Consider the following 26,498-nt stretch of genomic DNA (forward strand, 5'->3'; position numbering starts at 1 on the left):
TTGGGTCGACCAAGTGCATGGTTCCCGGTCACGCGGTCCGACCTGCCTCAGTTTACTACAGCTACCCGCTTAGTGACGATTGAGCCTAAAAGAAATTCCGCGTTCGTGGTGATTTTTTGCATTTTGAACATTAAAGTAATTATTATATATCATGCCATGAGTCCCAGGAAAGTCAGTGGTAAGGCTCAACATATGAGATCCCATGGAAGGATGCCCATAGAGCAGAAACAAAAGATCATTCGTAAATATGAAGATGGAGTGCGGGTTGTTGGACTGGCTAGGCAGTACAACAAATCTCAGTCAACGATATCCACCATACTGGCTAAGAAAAAGGACAATATGGGTGCTAAAGTGATGCATCATTACAGACAAATGTTAAAACGAAGGGAAAAACACATGTCTCTTGACAAATTTGTAGTCAGACAAACAAGCACTGAACCACAACCAGGTCCTAGTGGTATTCAGCCAAAACGTAGGAGAGAGAGTACCCCAGAGAAAACATCACTGCCTGATGTGATAATGGAAGGGGACTTCCCTTCCAAACAGCAACATCTCTTCTCCTCCCCCCTCATGCAACCCGTTCTCGCAAATTTAATAAGTCAATATTGACTTATTAAATATGTGCATAGATGACATACTTAACATAATAGATACCCTTAAAAAGATTCATAGAAAACACCGACCTTACCTAACCTACTTAGTATGTTAAGATAAGCATCTTATTGCTTCGTAATTACAATTATTACCTAACCTATAATAGGTATAGGTTAAGTAATAATTGTAATTACGAAGCAATAAGATGCTTATCTTAAGATACTAACAAGGTTAGGTAAGGTCGGTGTTTTCTATGAATCTTTTTAAGGGTATCTATTATGTTTAGTATATCACCTATGCACGTAGTTAACAAGTCAATATTGACTTTACGAATTTGCGAGAACGGGTTGCCTCATCACCATCTTCCATATGCCATCAAGAGCCCTCCATAAAGGTAAGATAAACTTAGGTACTGTATTGTAGTTAGAAAAAACATTGTATTCAGTATAAAATGCATTTGTATGTTAATATTTTGGAGGGTGGGGAATGGATTAATTCAAATCCCTTTATTTCTTATGGGAAAAATCGCTTCGACTTACGATCCGTTTCTGGGAACGGATTAGCATCGTAAGTCGAGGCCCCATTGTATATTACAGTACTTACTGGGGGGAGCCCCCATCGGATCCCCGGAGCTATCCAGGCTGATACTGTATTGCTAATGTCAGACTTTGGCATCACTCATGCGTATGGAGTTCTCAGGCCTATCGGGGACCACGAGCCAGAACCTGGTCCCCCTCAGAGAGGCATGAGGAGCAATGGCCTATGGAAACCCTCTTGTGGTTGGAAGCATTCTATGTCTGCCATCGACCGGGTTAGGCACCCAGAAAGGTAAGCATCCCATAACAAACCCCTATTCTGGTTAAGAAACTGCTACCGAGAGCCGAACTAGTGGACAGAAATCCCAAAATAAAAACGAGCCAACGAGTATGACGTCACCACGTTGCCGTGCCGCCGTCTGCACAGCTCTCCCCCCTCCCCCAGAGGGAAAAGGGGGAAGCCTCAGACCCCTCGCACTGGCAACCCAAGACCCCAGTTCTGAGGCTGATGCGCTAGGCAGAAGTCGTGTACTTTGGCTCCAGTCTTGGTCTCAGCTCTGTGCCATGTGGTGTGGTGGCTGTCTTATAGGGGGTGTGCGAGCCAGGAGTGATTTTTCAGTACTCGGGCTGCATGCGCCTAGGGTTACCTTCCCTAGGTTCCCAGAAAGTACTGCCCTTGGGGCTTGGGGCCACCTTCCACAGTTTCCTTGGGTTCTGCCTCTGCTTGGCCATTTACTGCTCGGTTTTGGGTCGCCCTTTGTGTGGTAGGTAGGGTGTTCTGTCTACCTTGTTTGCCTTAGGGTAGGGGGCAGTTTGCACTAGTAAGGGGCACAGGGTACTGTGCAGCTTGTGTTCACCAATCATAGCAGCCGACTCTGTTCCGCCTGGGTACGCTGTCCTCTTGTGTTTTTAGTTTTTTGTTTTGTCTGCCTGGGGGGTCTGCCTTGGTTATTGCCTCCTGTACACTGAGTACTCTTCTCTATTCCGGTGGTACCCCCTGGTTGGTCCCCGTGAGTGTACACGTCCTGGGGGTTCAGTTCTTAGACAGTTGTTTGGTAGACTTGGTCGGCGGTTAGCACCTGGCTGGGCCTCCCTGAACTTGAGTTCCATCTCAGGACCCTGGGAATCCCCACGGGGGCGCGTGGGTCTGATGGATGTGACCCCTGAGTCCCCCCCTCGCTTTGTGCGAGTTTGAGGATTGTTCTGTCCCCCTTGTCTCAGGGTGACTCAGTTTTTGCCTCCGTCTGCTGCCTGTTAGGTTGGTGGCACCTTCAACTCGGTGCGAGTTTTGTTGCTTGTTTGTGACTCAGTTACCCTGTCCTATGCTGACTATGTGGGTGCAGGCAGCATGAGCATTGCACGTTGGGTTCAGGTGGTTACTTTTGGAAGTTGTTTGCTTTTTGGAAGCCCGAGGCTGCCCCATTTTGGTTGTTGTGACGAGGCTTGAGGGTATTGGTCACTTCAGTTTTGTTTTCGGGCGGTCTCGGGGATTTTCCCTTCCGGGGTAGCGACGGAGGCATTCAAGCCTGTTCCTCCAGCTGTGATGTATGGGTCTGCCAGTGGGCTCCCTTCCTTATTATTTATCTGGCTGCCCCGGCTTTTTCTTGGGAGGCTGGGACTTTGGGGGGACGGCTCGGCCCCGGGTCCTGCCGTGGAGGTTTCCAGGGCTGAGGAGCTGCCTTGGGGGGGGGGGGGTCTCGGGCCCCGTTGTTCCACGCCAGGGTTTTCTACCCTGAGTGGGGCTTGCAGTTACGGAGAGTGTTTTTTTTTCCTTTCCCCCCTCTGCGTACAAGTTGTTGGGTATCGGCCCCTCCTTGGGTTTGGTTCCTTGTCCCTTCGGGTCTGTCGGTTCCATCCTGTCAGTGGGTACTCTTCACCGTTTTCTCACCTTTCTTCTCTGGGACAGGACTTCATCATGTCAAGGTCATATTCCTCTCGTATCGGGTTCTGCATGACCTTTGATCTCGGGTGCGACTGTGCCTTTATGAGCCTTCGTGATTTTGTTCTTGCTTCTGATGGATCTCGAAGGTTCGGGACGGTCTTCGATTCTTCCGGTATTATTGGAACGTCTGTCATCATCCGGTGAGGCTTCCTACAGTCTTTTCTAGGACTCATTGGTCCTCTTCCGTGCTTCTTCTTGGTTTTTGGTACTGTCTCGTTCTTTTGTAATTATATCTTTTTGCCGTGCTTTGTCTCGGCACTGCTAATATTCCTTAACTACTCCTAGTTGGTGCCCTCCCCGCCGGGCGGGTTGTGCAGTTCGGACCTCATGCCTCCTGCGCATGCGCCGTGGTAGTTTTTTTGTTTACGGACTGTGTACAAAGGTATTGATGTTCCACGTCCTTTTTCTCTCGGGTGCTTTGCCTCTCTTGCTCCTCTTTTCTCTCCAGTCAGAGCCCCGTAGATACTGAGGGGTATTCTGGATTACCAATATGGGGAGGACGCCTAGTTTTTATCTGCATACGGGTGTGGAACACCGCATTTGCCCCTCCCCTACTCTTCTCCTGCACGTGCTCCTCTGGCCTTATTCCACTAGCAGTGCTCCCGGAATATTCTCGGCTCAGATGTGTAGTGGCATGTTAGTGCCTACTCTGTGCAGGTGAGTTTATGCGGTTGTGCGTCTCTTTCGGCCAGGCGCTGGTTCGTGGTTTTTGGACGAGTGTTGGCAATTAGTTGTGGAGTTTTGTTTGGCCCATTGCGTGCTTCTTTCTGTGGCCTTCCTTGTTCGTCTGTGTTATTTGTTACACTGTGGGGCATGGCCCTGTCTTTCGAGGTCTTATCTTGAACACTCATTCCTTGACCATCGTGCGGTGCCTGGCTGGGCCCTTCCATATATATATTAAATTCTGTGTGTGTGGTAGGTTATGTCCCTTTCGTTCCTGATTGCTGCCTGTCTTCTTCATTCCTCTTCTTCCTTGCTGCTGGTGCTTGAAATGTCTTGCTGGTCTTTTTCTTGCATTTTTCCGTTTTTTCTCCTTCTCTCCTATACATTGTTGTGTGTTTTAGTATGTACTTCTTGGCTCTGCTAATGGTAGTTTGGACTTTGTCCATGTTCAGTTCCCTGCTTTTGCACCACCCCTGTGTCCGGTAATGGTCCTGATTTTTCATCATCTTCCAGCTTTCATTTGGCACTTCCAGCTTCTGGGTTGCCCTGTATGCAGGTGGATGTTGCTTCTGTTCTTCCTCTCCTGCCCTTGCAGTTTCTTTTCTTTGGGCCGGAAGGTGCTAGGTTTCAGGCCCTAGCTCCGGCCTTTTTCTTTGTGTTCCCTTTCGAGCGGTGCAATTTTGTTTTTGTGCTGTTCACGTCCTGGTTTGTCCTCCTCATACCTTACTTGGTATTGCATGCTTCATTCTGCTCTGTTGGGGCTGCGTTCGCCGCTCCTGTGGGATGCGTTATACCTGCTTTTCGCTTTGCGTTTCGGCTCATGGTGCTCGATTCCTTGTTGGCCTCGGCCTGGGCCCTGGTTCTTCGTTTTTTCCACGCACATTTGTCCTTGCTGTTTGCGGCGTCTGCGTTTTGGCGTTTTTCTGCTGGCGGCTTCTAGTTGTCATCTGTTGTCGGACTTGTTGATCCTTCAGGGGTTCCGGGGGGTTCCTCATGGACGAGGCGTTTCTGCTCGCCCGGGTTGGGTTCATGGTTTCCTGGCTTGCCTTGCCAGTTGGCATTTTCCTGATCTTGCGGTGTCACTTCTCACGAGTCTCGCGTCGGAACCAGAGTGTCTCCGATCTTCTGGCGAGCACGCTAGCATTGGGAAGTTTTCTGTACGGCAGACATCTGGGTCCTTGCCGGCTTGGGTTTCCGGCTCAGCTTGCTCGGTGGAAAACCTCACCCGAGATTTTTCCGCGGCTCTGCCTCTTCCTATGCTCGATCGTCCATGGCGGGGCTGGTTCGGTTCTGCCTTGAGTATCTCACCATCTGTTGGTGTTCAGGTAGCTTCGTTGATGGTGTCCCACCTACGTCTCGGCCGGCGGTGTGGGGTTTTTTGGCGGGCCTTCCTTTTTCTTTTTGTCCCTTCGTAGGTTTGCTGTGTTTTGTTGGCGTGGTCTTGTCCTTCTCTTCTGAAGGTTCAGGGCCGTCATCTTGCCACATACTGTCACCTTGTCTTGTGCGGCACTGGCGGAGCCACTCCGGGTTGCTTCGGTTTTGGTATTCCCTCTGCACCAATTCGCGAGCTGTCTCTGGTGTGGTTCACCCCCGGCCTGCTCTTGCACTGCTTGAGCCATCCTGGTTCTTGGATTGGGTGCTCTCTTTTCTTCTCCTCGGTTTGTTGTGGCCCCTTCGGTTCTGGATTTTTTCCGAGGATCTTTTCCTGTTGGCATTGGCCTCTGGGGGTTGGGTTGCGGTGCTTCATGCTCTTCCTCCGGCCCCAGGGTTTCGGCTCTTTTGGTCCTCATGATAGGTTTGTTCGCTTGCAGCCATCTCCATCTTTTCTGGCAAAGACTGACACGGCTGCTTTCCGGAGGGGTCCATGGTTTGTTGATGCTTGGTTGGTCTGGCCGGGGTTGCATCATATGTTGTGTTCAGTTGCGGTGCTTTACCGTTCTTTGCGTGCCACGGCTGCTGTGACCGGGGTCACGCTTCAGGTTGTCCCGTTTTCTCTTCTTCCCTGTTCCAGGGTGTGGTTCTCTCAGGTGGTTCACAGGGTGGTTCGGTCTAGCCAGCCTGCTGTCCATCCCTCTACCCATGACGTTCGTAGGTTGGCTACGCGTTCCTTCGTTGATGTTCATGGACCTTGTCGGGCCTGTGCGGCCTTTGGTTGGCAGTTGCAGTCTTTTGTCTCTGCTTCGCGTTGGAGAGTGAGCGACTTATGCCTCCCAGGTTAGGTCCTTCTTGTTTTCGTCTTTAGGTAGGTAGCTTCGGGGAACTGATGAGGCTCCCCCCAGAAAACCAGCGTTGAATGTAATGAAATGCCATTTTCTGGGCGAGACCCGGAGGCTCCCCGGCAACCGTCCCTCCCTTCGGTTGGTGTTTTTTCACTTGTTTTCATATCCAGCCTCAGAACTGGGGTCTTGGGTTGCCAGCACAAGGGGGTCTGGGGCTCCCCCTTCCCCCTCCCAGGGCGGGGGGAGCTGCGCAGATGGCGATGTCATACTCGTTAGCTCGTTTTTATTTTGGTATTTCTGTTTTCTAGTTCGGCTCTCAGTAGTAATTTCTTGACTAGAATAGAGGGTTTGTTCTGGGATGCTTACCTTTCTGGGTGCCTAACCCGGTCGATGGCAGACATAGAATGCTTCCAACCACATGGGGGTTTCTATAGGCCATTGCTCCTCGTGCCTCTCTCAGGGGGGCCAGGTTCTGGCTCGTGGTCCCAGATAGGCCTAAGAATTCCGTACACATGACTGATGCCAAAGTCTGACATTAGCAATATCAGCCTGGATAGTTCCGGGAGCCCTCCGGGTCTCACCCAGAAAATGGCGTTTCATTACATTCAACGCTGGTTTTTTGACGTGCGAAAGCATCATTCCTTGTCTACTCAATTTTTGACGCAATACTGCAGATGTGTGCAAATGTTCTTGCTAATTGTCTTATATTAACCCTCTCAACCTCTTATGCCCAAGAACTTTCCCTAAACAAAAATTTAACATGCAGTACAGCTGCCCATGCCCAACATTGACAACTTTTGCACTTTAAGCAAACTACAATTAGCCTTAACCCACTTACATATTGGCATGGCACCTGGTGAGGACGAAATTCCATATGAACTTATCAAATATCTTTCATCAACTGTACATAACACCCTTCTAAACTTCCACAACCTTTGCTGGACACATGGTAATATCCCTTCCCAATAGAAGACTAGTATTATTCTTTCTTTCCTCAAATTAGGAAAAGAATTATCCCAACACGCCTCTTAACATGCCTAATTTTAGTTGCTTCTGCTGTATCTACAGGAAAAGACAACAAACAAAAGTCTTCAAATCATGTCATTCTCAACAGGGATGCTCCACAGTGACGTGTTTCCAAAGATTAATATTTGTGCAGTCATCAGGAGAATAAACCCTCCATGCAAACTGCACGTACCATCGAGAAGATGATTCATGAATTTTTACTTACCATATTCTATTAATTAACTACTTTTTGGTGTAATAAAATCCATTTGTGATATTTGGTTTAATTCATTGTTACAAAATAAAGACATGTTATTATGTTACTATAAATTTATGTACAGACTACATTACAGTACTGTACTTAAATACTGTCTGTACAATCCCCACAATGACTCCCTCTCCTACTGAAGAGCGAGATTGCATTTCTCTAATCATGTATTTCATACACAAAAAAAATGGTCCATTGCATTAAACTACCCTGAATTATTAGTTTTTAAGAACCAAAATTTGATTCTTAAAAGCAGAAAAAATTGTGCTGGGTAAACTTCCTTTGCAAGACTCAAAAACCGAGTCTTCTAATTAACTTCCTCCCTCTTGCTTTTAACTTGGTCAATTCATTTCTCACAAAATGCTTTGAAACCTTGCTGACTGAGCTGAAGATAACCATACACAGTCTCTTTACATATATATTAATAAAATGTCTCATGGTAATGAGCTTCCTTCTCAAGTTTTTAACCTTCACTCTTTGATAATCTAAATTTCTTTGATCACGAATTTGATACCATTGTTAGATAACACACTACGAATTATTGCCTTGGGTCATGTGGTAGATAGCTATGAACATCTTTTCCAGGAGTTTCTTACTCTAGCCATTGTACCATATAGCTCCTCTCTCATAAGGAAGTATTATACCCAAAGTTTGATAAAGATAAATTACATTATCAGGAAATAGTTACCTTGGATACTGCAGCAGGTAGCTTCCCCTTATTGTGAAGGTCGCTTCTTTGAATAATATTATTGGCAGCATCTTCCATACAAGAAGTTGCTACCCAAGAATCCATGGGTACCAAGAGCTTTATTTAATGTACATTTCTTCCCTTGTCATTCTTTTCTTTGGGAAGCTGTTCCTCTGAAACCTGGAGTGGATAGCGCACTTTTATTCAAGGTGGTTGGTGGTTGCCCTTGGCCTTGTGGCAGCAACCTTCCTCTAGTTACAATGTAGCTACATTGAGCTATTTAATTAAATGCTTTTCTTTACACAAGATGTTGTTGCATAGTCTAAGGTGACTAACAAAATAATGTTACTGTAACCCTTTGCTAGCCAACTTATTCATGCAAAAAAAAAAAAAAAAAAATTACCTTGGCACTATATGGGATTACTCACATTTCAATAGGTTTTCATGTCATTTAGTGAAAAATATAAATACTGTATGATAATATTAGAAAAATAAAGTTTCTAACTATTTACTTATTGTTTAATTAAGCATACACTTTCCGGAATTTGAGCACTGACATTTTGCACAAGAGAATTGCAAGCTTGAAATACTTGCCGATACAATGATTGAGATAAATAATGAAAGATGAATTTTGTGATAGATTAAGAAAATAAATATGGAATGATGCCCTAACAAAATGCATGCTAAAATCTGCACTTTGTACTTCTTTCTAAATGAAGAAGAAAGAAAACTGCTGTGAACACTCAAGCCAAAATGAAGTATACTGTACTGGTATTCTTCTGTACTACACCATCAATATTTGGTTAATGAATCAAACATTTGGTGCTACAAAATGCATTGCACTCTTTCTTACTGGGTTTTATTCATGACCTGTAAAACCAAATTAATTTTCCATGAAATTATTTACTTCTCTGCATCCTATAATTTTCTTGAAACTGTTGCCAGCAAGACAATTGATATGAAATGAAAATCTTTAGAATGCTGTATGATTTCTGAACTTTTCAAATAGTTTCTCCAAAGCCTTCAAAGAGTACAAGTCATCAGATGGCCTAAGACCTCAAAATGAAAATTAGTAATAAAACATAATTTACAAAAGCTACCACATGACCCAGTGCAGTTGCATGCCTTGAGCTTACCTCTTCATGTATGGCTAATTAATGAATTCATTTTGACATACTCCGAGGTGTTGCAATTATTTCCCCCAGGTCAAGAACTGTATCTAGTCTTCTAGACTAGATACCTCAAGCTGAGGATCATTCAAAACTTTATGAAAAAAATAACAAGCTTTGACTAAAGAATTGTCTATTAAGTTAATAAAAAATTAAATAAATCTATACTGTACTATAAAATATTATAATACAGATGTCGCAGCAATTAAGCACTTGGCTCAAATTGACAAATTCCTGTAAATATACAATGTACATACAATACATACTGTAATTTGCAGGGGTAAATATTAAATGAAATTCATCTGATCCTTTCTGTACAATACATCCAGTCCTACTCTGTGTACATTCCTTATTTAATAATGATATTACATGTACAACTCATACATTACCTAAATAATATTACAAATATACTCATGCATAGTCTTAATGGTACTACATGTATAATAATTCTCCCTATAGCCCTACTTGTACATCTGATAAAGTCTCCACATGCAATATGAAAATGAAACTAAAGATACACAATTGTGTAGGATTTTTCTCCTAGAATCATCCCTTCGCACCAATACAACTGGTGACGCAGAAGACAATGACTGAAGAGGTAAGCGGGACAAACGACCAGAGTCATATTCTACCTGCAAAAAAATTATGATAAATATTACTTGATATCTAATAATATAAAGCTATATCTACAAGAGTAAATGTATGTTTGTTTGTATGGGGGTGGGGAGGTGTTTTGGAGTTTATATGCATACATTCCTGTAAGGAATTCTATTGCGAAGAAATTTATATCAAAATTAACGACATAGCACAAGAATTGAGGTGAGAAAACTGAAAAAAAGAGTATACACATTTTATTGCTGTTGCACAATCAAGGGTAACACTTGTCTGACTTTTGGGTTTGGTGCGGGTGGCAAGCCTGGCTTTTGGACCTTATATGCATATACACCTATAGGGAATTCTATTGCAAACAATTTGATACCAAAATAAATGATATACAATGAAAATTGAGGTGAGAAAACTGAAGTGAGTATACACATTTCAGTGGCTGCTCGCTCAGGCAAAACACTCGGCGAACCTTGGGGTAGGCTGGGGAGCTCACTCCGAGAACGCAAAAGTGTTAAATCTATGACCTCTTGTTCTTGAAGTTCCAGGTCTCAGGAATTCTTCCCTATCAATTTTATCAATTCCCCTTATTATTTTGTACATGGTGATCATATCGCCTCTTTTTCTTCTATCTTCTAGTTTTGACATATTTAATGCCTCTAATCTCTCCTCTTAGCTCTTGTCCTTCAGTTCTGGGAGCCATTTAAAAGCAGTTCTGAAGTTAGAAAGTGTAGTATAGGCTCCTTGCACAATGTTCTTTATTCGGTCCTCAGGTGATAGTTTTTTATCTAGAACCACCCCTAGAACTCTTTCTTCATCGGAATTCTTTAAAGATTTCTCACATAATTTATAGGTTGTGTCGGGGTCTATATTCTCCTATTCCACATTACATAACATGGCATTTATTCACATTAAATTCCATTTGCCAAGTGGTGCTCCATACACTTATTTCGAACAGGTCTACTTGAAGGATATGACAATCTAACTGTGTGTAGGGTAACATACATATATATATAATATATATATAATATATATATAATATATATATAATATATATATAATATATATATAATATATAATATATATATAATATATATATAATATATATATATAATATATATATATATATATATATATATATATAATATATATATATATATATATATATATAATATATATATATATATATATATATATATAATATATATATATATATATGTCATACCTAGTAGCCAGAACTCACTTTTTGGCCTACTATGCAAGGCCCGATTTACCTAATAAGCCAAGTTTTCATGAATTAATATATTTTCTCTAATTTTTTTCTTATGAAATGATAAAGCTACCCATTTCATTATGTATGAGGTAAATTTTTTTTTATTGGAGTTAAAATTAACGTAGATATATGACCGAACCTAACCAACCCTACCTAACCTAACCTAACCTATCTTTATAGGTTAGGTTAGGTAGCCGAAAAAGTTAGGTTAGGTTAGGTAGGTTAGGTAGTCGAAAAACAATTAATTCATGAAAACTTGGCTTATTAGGCAAATCGGGCCTTGCATAGTAGGCTGACAAGTGCGTTCTGGCTACTAGGTACGACATATATATATATATATATATTATATATATAATATATATATATTATTTTTTTTTTTTATTCACCTCATTTTTTGTTGCATAGTCCTGGGGACCATTCAGGCTTCTTCGCATTTGTGTTCCTCACGTGTTGCCCCAAAAAATGAGGATTTGATAAAATGCTATGCCCAAGATTACCATCCGAGTGCCGGCATCCGCACAGCTCTCACCTTCCCGAGAGGGGTGGGGAGCGGGGCCGGACCTCACCACTCCAGCTGCATAGCACTCTAGTTTGGAAGGCAAGCAACAACGCGAAAAAATGCCAACCGGTGGGAGGGAGGGTTGCCAGGGAGCCTCTGGGGCTCACCCAGAAAATGACATTTCATTACATTCAACGCTGGTTTTCTGTGGGGAGCCCCTACGGCTCCCTGGAGCTGCATACCCAAAGAGAAGGAAAAGAAAGGGCTGATCCGGGAGGCGGCCGCCACAAACTCCACAACGCGAAGTCGAGACAACAGGCTGCAACCTGCAACCCAAAGCAACACCAGAACGCCCAGGAGCAGACATACTCACAAAATAATGGGCAACCAGGAACCTGTACGATCTCCAAATCCCTGCACTCGAAATGAGCCCAAGACAAATTACCAAACACGGCAGTGAAAGCTGCAAACATCCGAATGGCACGGGCACGAGGATAGACCGCAGGCTGGCTAGACTTAACCCTACTGTCGACCTGGTAGACCCCGAGCCCTGGAAAAGGGAATGAGGGAAACTGGATCAACCCAAAGCGCATCCCCAGCCACGGTACGCAGGTAACGGTGAAGAGCCGCAACCAGATACAACACATGACGCATTCCCGGCCAAATCAACCAAGCATCAATAACCCAGGGACCCCTCCGGAATGTAGTTGTCTCGGCCTTCGCCAGAAAAGACGGAGAAGGCTGCAAACATACAAACCTACCACCAGAACCAAAAGAGGACAAACCCCTGCGCCGAAGGAGAGCCGGAAGCTCCCCGATCCGACCCCCCCCCCCAGAGGTCAATGCCAACAAAAATACGACCTTTGAAAAACAATCTTAAACCGAAGGGGCTACCACAAACCGAGGAGAGGAAAGATAAGAGAGCACCCTGACCAAGAACCAGGACGGCTCAGGTGGCGCATGAGCAGGCAGGAGGTGAAACACAGCACAAGAAAACGTACGGAACGGGGCGGACATGACGTCTACCCCGAGCGTAAGCTGGAGTGGCTCCGCCAGCGCCGCATAATATGAGGCGACAGTAAGAAGCATTAATAACGGTCCAGAAAACCATGAAATGACAAGACAACCAGATGCGTAAGAGAAGACAACCAACGACGAGCAAGAAAATGGCGAATAGAAACACCAGGAAACCTCATACAGTTCTTTTTCACTCTAACGAACCCCGCTCTAGCGAATTCCCAGAAGAGCCGAACAAATCGAATACTAAATGTTCAGTGGAACATACAAATGTTTGATTAAGCGAGGATTGTTCGGCCAAGCGGTCACCGAGACCAAGCATCGGAGCTGGCTGTCATCAACTATGATTTGCCAAAGTGTAAACAGATATACAGTGTTTTATTATGATTATCCATTGTTTCTAGGGAAAAATGGTTGAAGGATGATGAAACGGTGTCAGGGGAGGCAGGTGGTGTCAGTGGTGGAAAGTGTTGTCAGGGGAGGCAGGTGGGGTCAGTGGTGGAAGGTGTCTGGGGAGGCAGGTGGGGTCAGTGGTGTTGTCAGGGAAGGCAGGTGGGGTCAGCTGTGGAAAGTGGTATCAGTGGTGGAAGGTGTTGTCAGGGGAGACAGGTGGGGTCAGTGGTGGAAGGTGTTGTTAGGGGAGACAGGTGGGGTCAGTGGTGGAAGGTGTTGTTAGGGGAGGCAGGTGGGGTCAGTGGTGGAAGGTGTTGTTAGGGGAGGCAGGTGGGGTCAGTGGTGGAAGGTGTTGCAGGGAAAGCAGGTGGTGTCAGTGGTGGGTGTTGTCAGGGGAGGCAGGTGGTGTTAGTGGTGGAAGATGTCAGGGGGATGCAGGTGGGGTCAGTGGTGGAAAGTGGAAGGGAAGGCAGGTGGTGTCAGGGGAGGCAGGTGGGGTCAGTGGTGTAAGGTGTTGCCATGGAAGGCAGGTGGTGTCAGTGATGGAAGGTGTTGCCAGGGAAGGCAGGTCGGGTTAGTGGTGGAAGGTGTCAGGGGAGGCAGGTGGGGTTAGTGGTGGAAGGTGTTGTCAGGGGAGGCAGGTGGGGTTAGTGGTGGAAGGTGTTGTCAGGGGAGGCAGGTGGTGTCAGTGGTGGAAGGTGTCAGGGGAGGCAGGTGGGGTTAGTGGTGGAAGATGTTGTCAGGGGAGGCAGGTGGGGTCAGTGGTGGAAGGTGTTGTCAGGGGAGGCAGGTGGGGTTAGTGGTGGAAGGTGTTGTCAGGGGAGGCAGGTGGGGTCAGTGGTGGAAGATGTTGTCAGGGGAGGCAGGTGGGGTCAGTGGTGGAAGGTGTTGTCAGGGGAGGCAGGTGGGGGTCAGTGGTGGAAGGTGCTGTCAGGGGAGGCAGGTGGGATCAGTGGTGGAAGGTGTTGTCAGGGGAGGCAGGTGGGGTCAGTGGTGGAAGGTGTTGTCAGGGGAGGCAGGTCGGGTCAGTGGTGGAAGGTGTTGTCAGGGGAGGCAGGTGGGGGTCAGTGGTGGAAGGTGCTGTCAGGGGAGGCAGGTGGAGTCAGTGGTGGAAGGTGTTGTCAGGGGAGGCAGGTGGGGGTCAGTGGTGGAAGGTGCTGTCAGGGGAGGCAGGTGGGGTCAGTGGTGGAAGGTGTCAGGGAAGGCAGGTGGGGTCTGTGGTGGAAGGTGTCAGGGGAGGCAGGTGGAGTCGGTGGTGAAAGGAGTTGTCAGGGAAGGCAGGTGGAGTCAGTAGTGGAAGGTGTTGTCAGGGGAGGCAGGAGAAGCCTTGGGAGGAGGAACAGGCTCGAAAACCTCCGTCCCCAACCCTAACGGGGCAGCCCCCGAAACCGCCCGAGTCTCGGCCCTAACTAAACCCCGCCCTGACCCCGAAACCCACAGACGGTCAGGAGCCGGGAACAGGGAGGGAAAGGTGCGAACAGCACCTAGCCAAAATGGGGTAGCCCCAGGGCATCCGGGTGGGAAACAACCTAGCGCATTGCAGCAACCTGAACCGAGCTTGCAACGCGGATGCCACTTGTACTCTGAACAGTAAGGACATCAGGAGAGTTCTGGAGAACAAGCAGAGAACACAACTCGCAAGACTCTGGGTCAAGGTGTCAGCGACCAAACAGGCAGCATAACGGAGGGAAAAGTGGTGACTGTCACCTGAGACGAGGGCACAGCAACCAACGAACCCGCACAACACAGGATGGAACCCGGAAGACACATCCAATGGTCCACCGAGCCCCAACAGGGTTTTCCAGGGCCTGTAGGCTGACTGCTACGGGTAGCCCAGGCAAGGTGTTGCTAACCGGTTAACACCCAAAACTAACACGGGGTAGATGCCAATACTGAAAACCCCTGCAACACGTACACTCACAGGGACCTAGCAGAGGGCCACCAAACACAGAGGGGGCCTCGTAGCCTGGTGGATAGCGCGCAGGATTCGTAATTCTGTGGCGCGGGTTCGATTCCCACACGAGGCAGAAACAAATGGGCAAAGTTTCTTTCATCCTGAATGCCCCTGTTACCTAGCAGTAAATAGGTACCTGGGAGTTAGTCAGCTGTCACGGGCTGCTTCCTGGGGGTGGAGGCCTGGTCAAGGACCGGGCCGCGGGGACACTAAAAAGCCCCGAAATCATCTCAAGATAACCTCAAGAATCATCTCAAGATAACACTACCAGTGGAACCATAGCCACACTAGGCAGACCTCCACTAGGCAATGAAAATAAAAGAAAAGAAAACCCCCACAAAAGTATACCTTCCCCAGGGGTAACAGGAACCGGTCATTGCATAGGTAGCAGGTCGCGCAACACCTTGATGCCCTAACCAGCACAATACCAGTCCCTACCCGAGACCAAACAAGTGCCCCAAGCCCCAGCTGGCCCCAAGGGCGAGGCAAATGCTGAGCATCAAGAACCTCTACGGGAATGGCTCCCGAACGCCCCAGGGAAGATAACCCTGTCACGCAGGGGCAATACTCACAGAGCGCTTAGGGAAGGAAGCCCCTAAGCACATGCAGCCCCGGTACTGATAAGGAACACCTGGCCACCGCACAACACAAAAACACAGCAGTGAGTGCCACGAAGGCAAACACCACCTAGTAAACTGAGGACAGAGAAGCATCTGTCCCGGTTGACATTAGCTTACGAACTGGAGTGACATGCAGCCGGTGTGTTGAGGTCTGAGGCCCCCCTCCCACTCTCAGGGAGAGGGAGGGCTGCGTGGACGAGTGGCGTGGCAGTAGTGTGTTACGTTTGCTTGTTTGCTTGTTTCCTTGGGATTGTAGGGAGTTATACCTCTCTGTTCGATTTTTGTTGTTAGTTTTTTACCATGTGGAGTTTGTTTTGTTATGCCTACCTAACCCCAGTCAATGGCAGATAAGGAAAACCCCCAACCACAAGGGGGTTTTCCAGGCCCATTGCTCCCTGCCATCTCTCTGAAGGGGCCCGGTTCTGGCTCATGGTCCCTGGTAGGTCTGAACTCTATAGTTAATGTCCCGGTCTAATATAATATACCCGATAAGCTCCAGGGAGCCATAGGGGCTCCCCACAGAATTTTTTTTTTTTAACATTGTTGAAAGTAACTGATAATAACATTAGGCAATGCATTTATATGATATATAATAAAATTGAGCATAATAACATACTTACTCATTATTATGTGTTATTATGTATTACTCACCAATGCTACAAAGGCACCAGCTGCATATCCACTTTGTAGACACTTTTTACTACTATTCTTCTTCTTTGTGTGTAGGACAGATACTTACATCTCTTTATTGTTGCATTATCCATCAATTCCAGTTAATAGGAGCTGTTCTCCCTATCAACAATTTTTTTTTTTTAATATTCATCTAAAATCAATTTATAAAAATATTTTGATGAAAGTTTCACGACACTGCAGCCAATAAGTTGGAGATTTGTTTAAAATTTGTAAGTAACTTTTACATAATTCAACTATTTTTTGCTTCCCTGCCTCTTAGGCTGAGCAGTTTAAGGGTTAAGACCAGGTATACACCACAGCAAAAATAAACTTCAATTCAAATGTGACATACCTCATCAATTTTATATAAATCCTCCAAAATAATTATATGTATAATACATTAAAAGTTACAGGGGTGAAAATGAGCTGGTATGAAGACATAATAGTGGAGGCAAAACAACAATGATATTTACAAGAGAGATGTAGAGATGGTAAATGGTATATATGAAGGAAAAGTAGAAAAGATGGAAAGAAAGATTGAACTGATGGAGAGAATACAGGAAATTGTAGGTGACAATGATGCAAAATGGGTGATGTGGATGAGTAAGATTGCTACAGGCATCTTGCTGGATATTTCTAAAACGTTCACGAGACATGCTGTTAAGCTTACCTGATATTTGCAACAGGGATCAAACTGCCATGATGCGGTATAAACTCCAGTGCAGAATAACGATAAAGTGCCAAGTGGGACACAAACATAAGCTGTGTCTCGCCATATCAGACCTGAAGAATGCAACCGTTCAATCTTTTGCAAAAAGAAACAATTGCTGGACAAGATGATAATAAAAGGCAGATATTTTACTCTAGTACATGACAAGTTTGCTACTTAAGAAAAATAAATGGATAGAAAAATTAATGATAATACAGCAGTAGAAACTAAGAATAGTGAAGACACAAAGTAATATTTTGAGAAATACAATAACTTAGGTGAAGCCAGTCCTGAATGTGAGTGATTTTGGGTAACAAATTCAAGCTTCAGTAATTTTGTCTTTAATACAAAAATTGTGGGTGCGCAGGGTTAGGTTCGCCTGTTTACAAGTTGCTGCACAATATTAACACAAACAAGATGTGTGGTGAGAGACCTAAATACCATGATTTGAACTGCCCTTTATTTTACATTTTTGCATTCATTCTTGCATCCTCTAAGTACTAGTATTCTGCAATTCACTGTGTACTGTATTTGTGGCAGGAGGAGAATTAACACTTTCATTCCTTAGGGATGGAGATGACATCCATAAATAACTCTGTGAATGTTCCTTAGGGACGTAGGTGACGTCCAAATTTAAAATATTTGTTAAAAATCCATTATTTATCCGATCATTATGGGACGCATTTTAAACTTTGCGCCAACGTCTTCCCATTTTCTGTTGTGGCCCATGTGGCATCAAGGCACCGCTTGCCGCAGTAGGCCCATTGTTACTGACTCGTGACTGCTGTGGCCTCCCCTCGTCTCGAACACATGTGCCCGTTCTGGCTATTTCTCCTCAGCTATATTTGTTATTGCCTTTATACACTATACATTTACTGCAAGATGGATAGTGATCAAGAACAGTGCCATCCCAGGACAAAAGCGGTGAAAGAAACACATCTGAGGGATAAGTTAAGTAGTGTGTGGCAAAAGTACAGCAAGGTCAAACTCACACCAACAAAATTCCAGGCTATATGTGACGAATTATCTGATCTTGATCTTGAAAGTGCCAAAAGTGACTGTGTTGTAGATAGTGAGTTTGTTGAAACTGAAACAGCAGGTGAGGATGAAATTGAAAGTGAGGGGAGTGATGATTTTGATGGTGATACTCCCACAGCCACAGGTACAGGGCATGCTCATACCCCACGCACCAGTTATGGTGAAGCCTGGTCTACTGACAACACTCCATCATTTGTAGACAGTTTAACTGGAACACCAGGCTTGACTGTACCAGTACCAACCACTGTTCTTGGATTTTTACAATTTATTACATGAGATTTGCTGAAATATATGGTATATGAAACAAACTTGTATGCATCACAAAGCAACGCCAATGTTTCTCAAGCATCCAACTCAAGCAATACGTGGGGATGAAGTGAGTGTAAAAGAGCTTGCTAGATATTTTAGACTGACAATGTTGATGGCCATTATGAAGTTGCCAGTGATGAGAATGTACTAGCAAACAGGTAAATTTTGGTATGTACCTTCTTTCAATACTTATATGACTGCGAAACGATATGAACTGATTTTGAAGTATTTTCATACTTATGACAATAAAGTCATTCCAAAAGACAATCAAGACCGACTAATAAAAGTTAGAACATTCATGGAATATCTCTCACATAAATCCAAAACATTATACAATCCTCAGAAAAATCTGTGTTTGGATGAAGGCACAATGTAAAAATCTGTGTTTGGATGAAGGCACACTGTAAAAATCTGTGTTTGGATGAAGGCACACTGTAAAAATCTGTGTTTGGATGAAGGCACACTGTAAAAATCTGTGTTTGGATGAAGGCACACTGTAAAAATCTGTGTTTGGATGAAGGCACAATGTCATGGAGGGACCATCTAGCTTTCAAGGTTGATAATCCAAATAAACTTGATAAGTATGGAGTGAAGCTGTACATATTAGCTGAATCCCATATTGGTTACATCTATGATTTTGAAGTGTATGCAGGAATTGGGAAGACAATGATTCAAATGGTTATGGGCTTGATTGAACCACTGACGAACAAAGGTTACCATTTATATATGGATAACTACTGTAACTGTTCAACTGAGTGAAAAGCTGCTTGAACAAAATGTATACACCTGTGGTACTCTCAGATTGCAGCACGGTGCACCAAAAGATCTTCAGCTACAAGCAAAGGGTAAACTGCCAGTAGATAAAACTGTATTCCGAAAGAAGGATAATACTTTTATAATTCTGTGGAAAGATAAGCGCGGTTTTACGCATCACAACTTGCCACAATGCAGATACCTGTACACAACAAGTGGAACGAAGGAAACGAGTGCACAAACCTGATGGAACATGTTCATTGCAACAGGTCATTGTGAACACACCAAACACAATCTGTGACTACAATAACCACATGAAAGGTGTTGATCACTTCGACCAAATGGTAAAATATTATCATTTCACGCGGAAAAGTCACACGTGTACAAAGAAAATCACGTTCTACTTTATGCAAATGGCTATCCATAATGCTTTTGTGTTATACAAGTACTACACAATGGATACAAAGAAACTCACATTGCTCAATTTCCATAAGTGATCATTTCGTCACTACTGAATTCTAAGTCTAAGAATTGGCCTCTCCAAAATGACAACATCATACATGCTCATGATGTATATGAGAGCAGATCTACTGGCGACAATGTTGCAACACCCGGATCATCACGTGTGAGGCGGCCACTATTCCCATCTTCACCTCGAGATGAAAATTCATCATCTGACTCAGAAGACGAGAGTCAGATTACTCTTTCTGGTGCTGCTGCTAGGAGAAACCCTCATATTGTGGATAAACCATAACGTCTGAACAGGAACTTGAACCATTCCCTAATTCGCATCAAGAAAGGTCTGAAGTGTCGTGTTTGCTACAAGTCTGGTAAAAGGAAGGATACTAAGTATAAGTGTAATTCATGTGGTGTGTCACTGTGTGCTGCACCATGCTACAGTGCATACCATCACAAGAGGACATACTGGGTGGCTAAGCAGTAATGCTTATCCCCCTCCACTCCATCTATAAAACATGGCTTGAGAAACTTCAGGAAACCTTTTTTGGAGCAGGTGGAGTGGTTCAACCTAATGCTCAACTCATGCTCTACAAACATCATTGGGTGGTAAGTACACACTTTTTTTATTTATACATATGATATTGTGGTAAAAACACTTATGTGAAGGAAGCAACACAAAGAAGAATGATATTGTGTCATAAATAATGTATTGGTAATGTTGTTCTTTCACTTGACCTTATATACATATATCCCTTTAGAGCATTCTATTGCGAACAATTTGATACCAAAATGAACGACCTAAGACAAAAATTTATACAATCAAAATATTATTATAGAGCTTCCTCACCACTCCCGGAATTCGAACCCCACTCTAGTGAATTCCCGGAAGAGCCGAATAAATTGAATTCGGTACTAAATGTTCAGTGGAACATATAATTGTTCGATTAAGCAAGGATTGTTCGTCCAAGTGGTCACCAAGACCGAGCGTTGGAGCTGGCTGTCATCAACTATGATTCACCAAAGTGTAAACAGTTATACAGTGTTTTGTTATGCTTACCCATTGTTCCTAGGAAGAAATGGTTGAAGGCTGATAAAATGGTGTCAGGAGAGGCAGGTGGGGTCAGTGGTGTCAGGTGTTGTCAGGGGAGGCAGGTGGGGTCAGTGGTGGAAGATGTCAGGGGAGGCAGGTGGGGTCAGTGGTGGAAGATGTCAGGGGAGGCAGGTGGGGTCAGGGGAGGCAGGTGGGGTCAGTGGTGGAAGATGTCAGGGGAGGCAGGTGGGGTCAGTGGTGGAAGGTGTTGTCAGCGCATGCAGGACCGCAGCCAAAAAAAAAAAAAAAAGAGACTCCAGAGGGAGAGACAAAGAAGCAGTCCGAGAGTCCCACACAAGACCCAGTCAGGTCCAAACCTGCGAGGGTACCAGATAGGACTTCTGTCAGTTCACCAGGAACCTGAACCCGGCTAGCTGGGAAAGCACCAAACCCCTGACAAGCAGACACGCGGACCGACTGGGAGCCCAGACCAGCCAGTCATTGAGGTAAGCCAACACCCGAACACGTAACAGATGCAGACGGACCACCGACGACCCTGCAGGTGGGTCATAAGTGTGTTCACACACTTACGACCTGGGTAAGGCGTGTTAACATGCGAGGTGACAGATTAAACCCGAAAGGGAGACAACGAAAGTGATACCTCTGATGCCCCACAACAAACCCGAGCCAGTCCCTGAACCTCGGATGAATTGGGACATGCCAACATGCGTCCTTGAGGTTCAGGGACAACATCCAAGCGCCTGGCTCCAACAGAAGCCAGACCTGGGACAGAGTGGTCATCCAAAAGGAGGGGCAAGAAACCCAGGGTTCAGATGGGACAAGTCCAGAATGAACCGCAGGTCCACACAGTCCAGTTTCAGAACTGGAAAGAGGTGAGAAACCCACCTGAGGGACGTCGTCATTTCGACCACGCCCAAGCACACCTACTCCAAGACGACCTGACAGAGCGCAGGAGAGCTGGCCTGACCTGCGAGCCCCGAACCTCCTGAAGGAGGAGGAGCCACCGCAGGTTGCAAAAAACGACATGAAAAGCCCATGAATCACACCGTCAACGAGGCGATCAGCGAAAGGGCCAACGAGTGGAGCCCTGGCACGCCCCATCTGGGACGAACCCACCTGGGACCCCCTGGAGGACCAAGGGCAGCTGGAGGAAGTTGCTTGCATATACAGTACTGCTCAAATGCAGAGGCTGCAAACAACAAAGGACAAAAGAGCGAAGACAATCTAAGAGCCAGGGGCCCAAGCAGATTCCAAGGAGGAAGCGAGCACCACCTGTCGACATGCAAGACGTGCAGCGAAAAACAGCGACAGCGCATCCCCGCAGGATCGGTGCAAAAAGCTTCAAAAGTGCAGATGACGCACAAGTAACCAAGACCAAGGCGCCGACCCCGGAACAGCCCTAAGCGCCTTATACATCCTCCAGAAACCAATCCGAAGACAGCTCAAGAAGGGAAAAGAAATGCAGGACCGAAGCCAACGAGCCCTGCATGCACAAGTTCTCAGCCACAAGTGCAGCTGACAGCGAAGGAACCTACACGTGAAGCTGAACAGTGCCAACATCCCGCAGAAGGGCCGAAGCGAAAAGGCACCCCATTACGGTATTCAAAGTTGTCCCCCAGGTCAACCTGTTCCACAGCCAACGCCTCACATCTCTCAAGCATGCGGGTACGTAAGGTGTCCCAAGCAGGGGGCAGTACGCAAGCCAGGACGACTCCAGAACCTCATAACAAACCCAGTATGCAAACGAAGTTCCAAACCTGAAAAAAAAAGACGGATCCATTATAGAGGCATACTACAGGTTGTGCAGAATGTAAGCCACAACAGCTGCCCGCACCACAATAGGCAAGACGCGGAAACAAAACACCTCCGGAAAGACGGAACCGAACTCTAATCCAGCTTGTACGTAGAGGGGGGAAAGGAAAACCCAACTCCATGTAACAGTAAGCCCCGCTCGGAGGGTCGGAAAACCCAGGCAGAGTCCAATGGGGCCCAAGGCCCCCAAGCCAGCTCCTCCCCAACCCCAGGAGCCTCCAAATCAGGCCCCAGGGGCGAGTCTTCCTTCAAAGCCCCGGCCTCCCAAGAAAAAGCCGGGGCGGCCGAAATAGCAGGAAGAGAATGGGTCCACTGGTCAGGCCCCGGAGCTATGGTTGGAGGAACAGACTCGAATCTCTCTGTCGTCACCCCAGAAGGGGAAACCCCCAAAACCGTCCGAGTCTCAAAAACCTCTAAACCCTGCCCCAACCCCGAAGCCCTCAGACGCTTAGGAGCCAGAAGCATGGGTGGGGGGAACCAAATGAACCACAGCAGGGGAAGAATGAGGGGGTGTGGACAGAACCAAGGCTGAAGCGACCAACACCCCTAAGTTCAAGTCTTTATAAGCAAAACGGGGCAGCCTCGGGAAGCAACCAACCGAGCACGTTGCAACAACTTAAACCTATCCTGCAATGTGTGAGCCGCTCTGCACCCGAATAATGTCATCATCGGATTGGGTGAATTGAGTCACAAACAAGCAACAAAGCTCGCAAGACTCAGGGTCGAATGTGTCACTTCTTGAGGTTATCTTGAGATGATTTCGGGGCTTTTTAGTGTCCCCGCGGCCCGGTCCTCGACCAGGCCTCCACCCCCAGGAAGCAGCGCGTGACAGCTGACTAACAACGAGGTACCTATTTTACTGCTAGGTAACAGGGGCATAGGGTGAAAGAAACTGTGCCCATTGTTTCTCGCCAGCGAGAAACTGACCCAACAGGCAGCACGACGGAGGCAAAAACAATGAGCGTTGCCCTGAGACAAGGCGACAGAGCAACCCTCAAACTCACACACGGCGAGAGGGGACTCAGGAGTCGCATCCATCGGACCTGAGTGCCCCCATGGGGTTTCCCAGGGCCCCCAGATTGGGTCTGCTTAGGGTAATCCCAGGCTGGGTACTGTTAACCGGCACCCAAGCTACCAATCAACACTGCTAAAGCTGAAACTCCAAGATGTGTCCACTCACGAGCACAAAGCAAGGGGTACCACCAAACAAAAGCAAATCCTAGAATAACAGGGGGTAGGAACATCAAGGCAGACCCCCCCCCCCCCATCAGGCAAAAACAAAAAGAAAAATCTCTTAAGGACAGCGTACCCAGAGGGAACAGAATCGGCTGCTGTTATAGGTGAAAACTAGCTGCACAGTATCCCGCACCCCGACCAGTGCAAAAACTACCACTTACCCCAACTCAAGGCAAACAAGGGAGGAAACCCCAAAAAGCACTCGTGGTGGTCAATCACCAAGCAGCAAAAGACCAACAAAAGTAGACCCCAAGGTGACTTGTGGAAGAGAACCCCAAGCCCCAAGGGTGGTACTTACAGGGCACTCAGGGAAGGTGACGCTAAGCACATGCAGCCCGAGTACCACAGAATATTACTCCCAGCTCGCACACCACAGTAAGAGTAGTACTGAAACAGGGAACAGCACAATACAAGAGTCTGGAGCTGGAGCCACCCAACCTTGCCGTTTCCCATCAGCCAAAGAACTGGGGTGTGGATCGCCGGTGTGGGGTTTTTGGCTCCCCCTTCACCCCTCCCGGGGAGGGGGGAGCTGCGCAGACATACGGCGCGGCTTGTGTGATGTCATGCTTGTTTGCTCGTTTTCATTTAGGGAGTTCTGTCCACTCGTTTGTCTATTTTCGTCGGTTTCACCAGAATAGGAGGTTGTTTTGGGGCGCTTACCTTTCTGGGTGCCTGTCCCGGTCGATGGCAGATAAAGAATGCTCCAAAATCACAAGTGCATTTCAATAGGCCATTACCCCTCGTGGCTCTCTGAGGGGGCTAGTTTATGGACTGTGGTCCCCGGTAGTCCTAGAACTCCCCCCACATCGACTGATGCCAAATGTAGGGATATCCATATCAGCCTGGATAGCTCCGGGGACCGAAGGGGCGTCCCCCAGAAATAATTATAAAATTTAATAGTGCATCCTCACTCTAACGAACCCCGCTCTAGCGAATTCTCGGAAGATCCGAACAAATTGAATTCGGTACTAAATGTTCAGTGGAACATACAAATGTTCAATTAACCCTTAAAGTGCGCATCACGTCATATGACGTGTTGGACGTTGTTCCAGTCAACTGCGCATCACGTCATATGACGTGTTGGAGTACTACGCAAGATTTAAACGGCCCGCGGATACATGGGGTTCACTACACCATCAGGGCTCTTGTAAACAGACGCCATTTTAAAAAAAAATCGTGGGCCAAACTCCCGGGTGTTATTGGCCTCAGTATTGAGTGAGCAACCAAGCCTGACGCACGCAGCATGAGCTAACAGCACTGCTGTTCAGCTTGTGACCACAGCATCGCCTAAAAATGCCAAAATATACTTGTTCATGCTATTATGTAGTGATGATATTATTACAGAAGACCCCTGACTGTGATAAAACTGACCAGGGTTCTGATAATAGCAGAATTGTGGTGATATTTAGTGCTGTGCGCCATGGAGTGAGGAGTAATGCTGTGGGAGGGAGGATGGTGGCGATGTCTTCTGACTGTGTGTGGCCACCTTTTATTGACTGCACTCACCATACCAGCTTAGTGGTTCGCTATGGTGAACACAAATGTAGATACTTATATATAACGTGTGTATAGAGGGTATAAACAGCAAGAGAAGGTTGGGAGCCGCCATTTTGGTGAGGGCGGTGGCGTCGTCTGCATGACGCCACCGTGCAGACGACGGTGTTCTTTACTGGTTACCACGATGGTCTTTGGGCACCATACCGGTTTATTTGTACAAGTATGGTGAATAAAACAGATAGATATTTACTGGTATATATAATGTCTGTATATAGCGTAATAACACCACACAGTATTGTTGGAGGAGAAATAATAGTGCGTCTGGCCTTGAGGGCGGCAGCCATCAGCTGACTGTGTGAGGTCCTACGTCTTTGTGCCTTTACTCACCATACAAGCTTAGATGTACAGTTATGGTGAACAAAACATGTAGATAGATACTTATATATAACGTCTGTATATAGTGAATTATAGCAAAAACAGTATTGTGGGAGGAGAATGTGGGTGAGTCAGATGACTTGAGGGAGGGCGGGAGTGGCTGGCTGGTACACGGCGGTCGGTCACTCGTTACTTTTTGACTCATAATAGCTACTTAGTGGTTCGTTATAGTGAACAAAACATGCAGATACTTATATATAACCTGTGCTTATAGTGTAATAACCGACAAAGTATTTGTTCACTGATTGATGAACATAATTGAATCAACAATATGCACACCATATTTTTGAGTACAGCAATGATTCACTCATTTTATTATATAAATATATCAAATTACACACTATTGAATAATATTACAGCAAAAACACTATGAAAAATCAATCAGAGACATTGAAATAATTAGGTAATTATCTCTTTGTGGCAACTCCGGCCTGACAGCTGGCGAGCAACAGACCGCCTGGGACACACGCTGAGTCAGCGCCTATTTTTTGCCAGATTTCCCTGCTCTATAGCGGGCAATATATGCCACTTACAATTTTTTTATTATTTTTCCCGTGATCAGTGAACACAAATTAACAGGTTAGGAAGAAAAAATAATTTTTTTTTTTTTCAAAATTACATGCGCCTGTGGGGAAGAAAGGATATTATACCCCTAGCATGTTAAGGGTTAAACAAGGATTGTTCGTCCAAGCGATCACCGAAACCGAGCTATCATAGTTGATAACAGCCACTGTCATCAATTATGATACACCAAAGTGTAAACAGTTGTACAGTATTATATTTGCTTACCCACTGTTTCCAGTGAGAAATGATTGAAGGATGATAAAATGGTGTCAGGGGAGGCAGGTTGAGTCATTGGTGAGGGTTGGAGTCTGGGGGGCAAGTGATGTCAGTAGTTGGGGGTTTAGTGTCAGGAGGCAGGTGGTGGAAGTTATTCTCATTGGGGGGTTGTCAGAGAAGACCTGGTGGTGTCAGTGGTGGAAGTTGTCAGGGGAGGCAGGTGGTATTAGGGGGAGACAGGTGGTGTCAGGGGAGGCAGGTGGTGTCAGGAGAGGCAGGTGGTATCAAGGGTGGCAGGTGGTGT

The 26,498-nt window shown here is 45.9% G+C and overlaps 1 protein-coding gene across 9 annotated transcripts in view; it reads right to left on the minus strand.

Annotated features, from left to right (window-relative positions):
* Positions 1-7,227: 7,227 nt before the first annotated feature.
* Positions 7,228-26,498, minus strand: part of Pmi (Transmembrane protein Pmi) — a 53,611-nt gene continuing 34,340 nt past the window's right edge. For all 9 annotated transcript variants that reach the window (XM_045725946.2, XM_069300848.1, XM_069300847.1 and 6 more), the window contains 2 exons: positions 16,786-16,898; positions 7,228-9,716 (listed from right to left, as the gene is read on the minus strand). In XM_045725946.2, the coding sequence (XP_045581902.1) occupies positions 9,546-9,716; positions 16,786-16,898 (284 nt within the window). In that variant the 3' untranslated portion in view covers positions 7,228-9,545. The remainder of the gene's footprint in view (positions 9,717-16,785; positions 16,899-26,498) is intronic.

This window comes from Procambarus clarkii, chromosome 44 (genome assembly GCF_040958095.1).
Source record: "Procambarus clarkii isolate CNS0578487 chromosome 44, FALCON_Pclarkii_2.0, whole genome shotgun sequence".
Taxonomy (NCBI): domain Eukaryota; kingdom Metazoa; phylum Arthropoda; class Malacostraca; order Decapoda; family Cambaridae; genus Procambarus; species Procambarus clarkii.